Below are 6,241 nucleotides of genomic sequence, written 5' to 3' on the forward strand. Positions count from 1 at the left end.
CCCACGCTTTGGTCCTTTGCGAGTTACCTTCCCTGACTGGGTGGGTCCTGACCAGTATAAGATGGCGGATGCCTTCACAGAGCTTGGTGTTGCCCACCTCAGAGAACACGCCATGGGCAATGCTGTTGGTCAATTCTGGGCTCCTGCCACCATTGATGCGAAAACCATGACTAGATCCTCGTCATTGACAGCTTATTATGACAAAGCCAGTTGGCGCCCAAACCTCAAGATGCTTACTGAACACAAGGTCACCCAACTGACCTTTAAGGGAGCCTCCACAACAGTTTCAGGCGTGAAAGCTATCAACAGAAAGACGAACAAAGAAGTGACCTTCCACGCGAGAAAGGAAGTTATCTTAGCTGCTGGTTCTCTTCACACTCCTCAGATCCTCCAACTGAGCGGCATTGGGCCTAAGTGTGTTGTACAAGCTGCAGGAATCAAGTCCAGAGTCGACTTGCCGGGAGTTGGAAGCAACCTGCAAGATCATCCTGTCGCATACCTAAACTGGAAGGTTACTAACAGTTTCCCGGAGCCAAATATCATGATGACAAACGAGACTTTCGCTGCGGAGGCGCTAGCGGAATATCAGGCTCACAGAACTGGTCCATACACCAAGGCCCAGTCCAACACGATTGCATTCCTCTCTTTACCCATGGTCACCAATAACACTGAGGATATGATTAATAGCCTGAAGCAACAAGTAGCATCCAAATACCTCCCTGGCGTGTATTCTCGCGAGCTCATTTCTGGCTACGAAGCTCAACGGGCCATCTTAGCTAAGCAGCTTGGAGAAGGTTCCGTCTCTGCCCTCGAGTTTCCATTTGGGGGTTCCGGAATGGTACCTAACTCGGTACAAAAGCCTCTAAGCCGTGGGACCGTACATCTCAACCCCGACGACCCTCATGGCGAACCGATCGTTACGTAAGTTTAACAATTTGAAAAATAGCAGGGGGAGATTCACCATCTTGCATTGTGACATTGACTGTAGTTTCAACCAGATACAACGCCTTCACGAACCCTTTCGATCGCGCTCAGCTCGCTTCCTTCATTGCATTCACCCGCCGCTACTTTAAAACAAATGCCCTCGCTGATATGCAGCCCCAGGAAGTCTCACCAGGCGAAGATGCCCAAACTGAGGATGAGATCATCGCGAAGCTTGCTGCGGGAGGCCCACTCTCACTCTCTCCGTCGTTTGCGCATCCCAGCAGCAGTTGCCCTATGATGCCCAAAAATAAGGGCGGATGTGTCAGTGCTGACCTGCGGGTGCACGGAACAAGGAAGCTGAGTATCATCGATGCTTCCATCCTTCCAATCATTCCTAGTGCGCATCTGCAAGCGACTATGTATGCCGTTGCTGAAAAAGCTTCGGACATTATCAAGTGGAGAAGTTTTTGGCCGTGATGGTGATGATGGACCGCCTCTCGCGCACCAGGATGTGGAGGTATTCTGCGAGTTTGTTTCGGGCATGTATATATTCCGTAATTTCAGACATTGTTCTTTTCAGTCAGAAAAAATACCAAATCAATTAATCAACATCACTCTGTACCTCGCAGCTTGTTCCTCCTGTTCTGAGCTTGTCAGACGTTCCCTCAGAAAATCTTACAAGATTTTCGCATCTAGTACTCCTGTCACTTCATATTTATGGGGCAGGAGCAGATATGCAGCACAGATACCCAACATAATCTACCCAGAGAATTGCGATGCACGGGCCAGGGAAAAGAATGGGGAACCCGACCCACGATCTCCCCCGACGAGCTGCAAAACTCATTCTTGGCTCCTAACGCTGAGAAGCCTCTCTCTCCGCGGTAGATTATATGGACTGAATACGAATGAGCTGTGGTCCAAAACGGAGCAAATAGGCTTTTCCGCAGAAGGATAACTAGTGCATAATGTGGTTGGGCAACTCATGATATATTATTTCGTCTTTCTCAAAGGGGGCGGGGGGTTTCTTTAGCGTTTGGATCATGGTGAATAGTCCCGATTTGATATCGTATTGGGCACCGGATATGCTTGAAAGTATCCTGTAAAAAGGAGTGCATCAGCTGCAGTTGAGTCATCTTTGTCCACATCACTTTCATTAGATAGTACTGACTCGTTCCGTCGATGAGGATTCAAAGCACTACGAACAAAACCCCAGGCTCGACACCAAATCCACACCCCGCACCTCCTTAGCAGGCAGGATAAAACAACATGTTGATAAAATCAATCAGCGGAACAAGTAGTTAACGATCCCTAATTTGATATCATCCCATCTCCCCTTGTTGTTTGCCCTGCTCTACGTAGAATCGACGTTGCTGGAAAGCTTGAGGTCGGTGTTCGACTCGGTAATTCTATTTCTCCGGCGGCTAAGCGCCAGGCACTTAGGCCCGACGCACGGTCCACGGATTCTGATGGCGCTTGCGTCTAAATTTGGAAGCTGATGAGGTCATTGGGCAAGTGTTTTGTTTGTTTGGTTGGTTGGCTTTGTCGCGGGGTGATTTTGACTTGTGTTGATTGGCAGGAAGCTAGATTCCGATGTTGAATTCGCTGGGGACGATTGGAATATTCACTAGGTTATTTACAATTTTAAGAGAACGTCTGCATGTGTTTTGTGAGGGGCTTCCATGGCGATATTTTGTGGTCGTGGTGGTGCATCAATAAAGAGATTACGATAATATATATATATATCTACGTAGAATATATCCCCCTGCGACACCGCCATAAAATGGAGATGAAAAGAGCACATCACGACAACTTCACTTTCTATTCCAAAGAGGATCCAGTTCGGATTAATTAACCATCCCAATAATCGAAAATAAATAACGCCAATCCCCACTGCTATGAAAAGGTTGCGATCTTCCATTTTTCATCTTGGTTGTCTGACCAAACCGTCATCAATAATGAAATAGATTCAGAGAACAGATGCTTCCCAAACAAAATCAGGAATACACATTACGAGAAAAGATGAAATGATTAAATAGTATGGAATAAATAGTTTGGGATAGTTGTTACTCGTATCCAAAGGAACGGCAGCGGATTCTAGTAGCCAAGCTCAGCTTTCGACTCGGTCGCAGACACAAATTGTTAATTGTCGCATTTTTGCGATAAAAGCCCATTCTAACTACTACACACAGATTTGAAAATACACATTATCCCCCTTTTTTCACAGTCGATATTACTACTATAATTTCAAGAGGGGGAACTGCGTATGTTTACAGCGCACTTGCGGTTGCATGGATCGAGGTAGTAGAGGTGGAGAAAAACATCAGTATTATAGATGAGGAAAACAAAGCCATCATCATCGCCGCGATTGGATTCTATCTGTTCGCTATCATTGTACTAGATTGATTTGTCCACAGTGGATATCTAGGTAAGAAGATGGGAAGTTCTTGTTGGGGTGGGTTTGTACTATGTTTTGATTGAGATAAAAAATGTTAACTGGATGTTAGGGTGTTTGTTTGACTGGGTGCGACAAGCTGTAGTGAGTTCAACGATGGTAGAGCTGATAAGCGATTTCCATATTCGACTGAAATTTCTGAATCTCGGCGCCTATGCCTTCGTGTAATCGAAAAGATAACCACGTTCTGATTCTTTGGTTTTTGATTCCCTGTGGTTGCGCTGTTCTTTTCGGGGACGAACCGCGGAGCTACAAACTAATTTTTCAACGGATGAACTCGATTCTGTGCAGAAATTGATGCAGTTAACCTTATTGGATAAAAATAAATCAAATAATACAGAATGAACTCGGCTGTGGCTTCATGTGAGAGTTGAAATTTGTCGAGTCGAAGTTTAGGCCAGTCGCAACTCCATCTAGCGCCTTTTTCTCCCCCTGTCAACGAAACACAAGTCAACTTAAAAAAATTGATAATTAAGTAATTTAGAAATTAACTCCTCATTTATGAGTTTTGTAGTGGAAGACAAGTTCAAGCTCGAAATACGGAGACCTGAATCCGTTGCGTGGCTGAAAGATCAGGGGTTGAATGCGATCAGCCGATGATGGTGGTTTGGTCATGATCTCCAATCACAGACGGAGAGATATTTTCTAAGAATAATATCCATCGCCTTCGCCCGGTGCCGTGGGTATCCCCATGCCTCTCGCGTTTTGCAATGTAGTGGTTGTGTTGAGAGGAGGGAGTTTGAGTGGCCGAAGGCCTCAAAACAGTGTGATTGGCAACAGATCTTGATGTAGCGGCGATAATAAGTGGTTGGAGAATTTGAACATGAAAATGAGACGAATATAGGCACGAATTTAATCTCGAACTACCAAATGAACCGAGAACAGTTGTGTGTTGGAAAAGATCAGAGATAATGCTTTTTGGAAGGGCTGTTTGCGGAGTCTGGGGAGGTGACGGGAGTGGTAAAGTTTGCTTGGATGATTCGAGCCTGGGAACGCCGAGGAAGGTTTGAGATCAACCACCGCCTTCTCCTTTGCCCTTGGGGAAGACGGGGATCGGATGGCGAAAAAGCATCCACGAGTGGAAAGAGAAAGACAAAATATGGTCATTTGACCATGATTTCGTTCTATTTCGTGGTCAACACAACCTAACTCAACTAGTTTTGGCTTACTAGAAGCCATCTTCCCGTGACTTTTTGCTCCTGAGAACAAGAGATCTATCGTAGACATCAAAAAATGTTTGTTGGCTATGTTGCGAGGTCTTCTTCGCTTTGCAATGGGAATGTCAGGGCGCAAGTTGATATTTTCCGTAGTTATGTTTAACGCTTGACGGACACAACAGCACGGCAACTTGGTAACTCAATAATTGAGAATCAGCTCAACAATGACCAGCCAATTCCATAGAAGCCATATCTGCTGGGTTCGGCTAGACCAGTTGTCATCCCGTCAGCGGGAACCATAACATGTAGTCATACATACCGAGTAGACCACCCAGGATGCTGTGGGTCGGGAAGCATTTATAAAACCTGTCAGTGAGCTCACAGCGGCTGCGCTCTGCAACAACCAACGAATACATGCAAGGACCACCAATCAGCAGCTGATAGGAATTATGTAACTGGAGAAGGGAGAGAAACGAAGATGGTCCATAAATTTAAAAAGGGCCGAGTCAGTGCAGAGGCCGCACTGCGTTGGTAAATAAACCCTTATATCCATATCCATCCATAACTATGGGGATAAGAGATCAGCAGCTCTCTCCAGACCGTGATGCTTCACCCACCAAGCACGGGGGGTTCCTCGAAGCGACAAGAACCTACACAGATAGCCCAAGACCAGCTCCCAGCAGCTGCCAGAAGAATATCAGCAGCCAGAGGGGGACGTGGTGGTGCGAATCAAGGGCAGGCCAGACGGCAGCGGACAGAGGGTGATCTATGCGGCGCTGGGCGATGGTATAAAAGGCGCCCTGCCCCGCTGTCTCGCCCACGCTTTCCCTCGCCCAAACTCCCCGTCTGTTTTCCCACGTCCTGCACACCAACCACAACAACATCCACCGCAACCTGCTTCCATCGCCTCGCAGATCTGGTATCCCGCCTCATTGACGCTGATCAACAGATATTCTATTTTATCGATTTGAATCGTTATTCGCAATCCATCGCCATGCCTGCCAAGAAAGCCAGCGCCTCCAAGGCCGCTTCCTCCCACGCTTCCTACAGAGGTCTGTCTTCCACTCCTGATCTTACACCACAACGCCATTCTCTTCTGTTGCCATCAGTATAATTGTGATCGCGTGCCCTTGCTGATTTTAGTTATATAGATATGATCAAGGATGCCATCATCAATGTGAGTCCATCATGTTCGCGCGACGGTCGCTTGTTTTCTCGGCCCCGTGACGCCTAGCTTCTCGAGTGGCCGCCACCACCATGGGAGCTTCTACCCATCGCAAAATTTTGTCGCGCCAATTTGTGTTTGGTTCCTTCTGCTGACTCTACTTCCCCTACAGCTCAAGGAACGCAATGGAAGCAGGTAAGCTTTTCCCTGGCGTTGAATCACTGACCTCGCCGTCGCCGATTTCCCGCTACTCGCTGTTCGCGTTGCTGTTTGTTGACATGCTGGGCTAACGGTTTCCCTCTTTCCCCTTCGCATCCACAGTCGCCAGGCTCTTAAGAAATATGTTCAAGCCAACAATAATATCAATATCACTTCCCAGAGCGCATTCGATACCCAATTCAACCGTGCTGTCAAGACTGGTGTTGAGAAGGGCGATTTCACTCAACCAAAGGGTTCGTCTGTTATATATTCCACTCTCTTTTCATGCCCCAACTGGTTGCTGTTCTAAAATATCCTTTCCACGTCGCGTCCTATATGATGCCT

General features: G+C 46.9%; 3 protein-coding genes across 3 annotated transcripts in view; all 3 read left to right on the top strand.

Annotated features, from left to right (window-relative positions):
- Positions 1-61: 61 nt before the first annotated feature.
- On the top strand, positions 62-1,879 carry HCAG_01268 (predicted protein; the record flags this gene model as incomplete). Its single annotated transcript, XM_001544171.1, has 4 exons — positions 62-921; positions 999-1,343; positions 1,381-1,452; positions 1,621-1,879. 4 exons carry the CDS (start codon positions 62-64, stop codon positions 1,877-1,879), a joined length of 1,536 nt encoding a protein of 511 aa, XP_001544221.1.
- Positions 1,880-3,717: 1,838 nt separating this feature from the next.
- HCAG_01269 (predicted protein) lies at positions 3,718-3,976 on the top strand (the record flags this gene model as incomplete). Its single annotated transcript, XM_001544172.1, has 2 exons — positions 3,718-3,739; positions 3,891-3,976. The coding sequence occupies 2 exons, from the start codon at positions 3,718-3,720 to the stop codon at positions 3,974-3,976; spliced, it is 108 nt and encodes a 35-aa protein (XP_001544222.1).
- A 1,551-nt stretch (positions 3,977-5,527) lies between these two features.
- The window catches only part of HCAG_01270 (predicted protein), a gene marked incomplete at both ends in the record, with an annotated part of 1,266 nt that continues 552 nt past the window's right edge, over positions 5,528-6,241 (top strand). Inside the window, 4 exons of the mRNA XM_001544173.1 lie at positions 5,528-5,585; positions 5,685-5,710; positions 5,871-5,893; positions 6,020-6,150. Coding sequence (XP_001544223.1) covers positions 5,528-5,585; positions 5,685-5,710; positions 5,871-5,893; positions 6,020-6,150 — 238 coding nt within the window. The remainder of the gene's footprint in view (positions 5,586-5,684; positions 5,711-5,870; positions 5,894-6,019; positions 6,151-6,241) is intronic.

This window comes from Histoplasma capsulatum, genomic scaffold (genome assembly GCF_000149585.1).
Source record: "Histoplasma capsulatum NAm1 scaffold_1 genomic scaffold, whole genome shotgun sequence".
Taxonomy (NCBI): Eukaryota; Fungi; Ascomycota; class Eurotiomycetes; order Onygenales; family Ajellomycetaceae; genus Histoplasma; species Histoplasma mississippiense.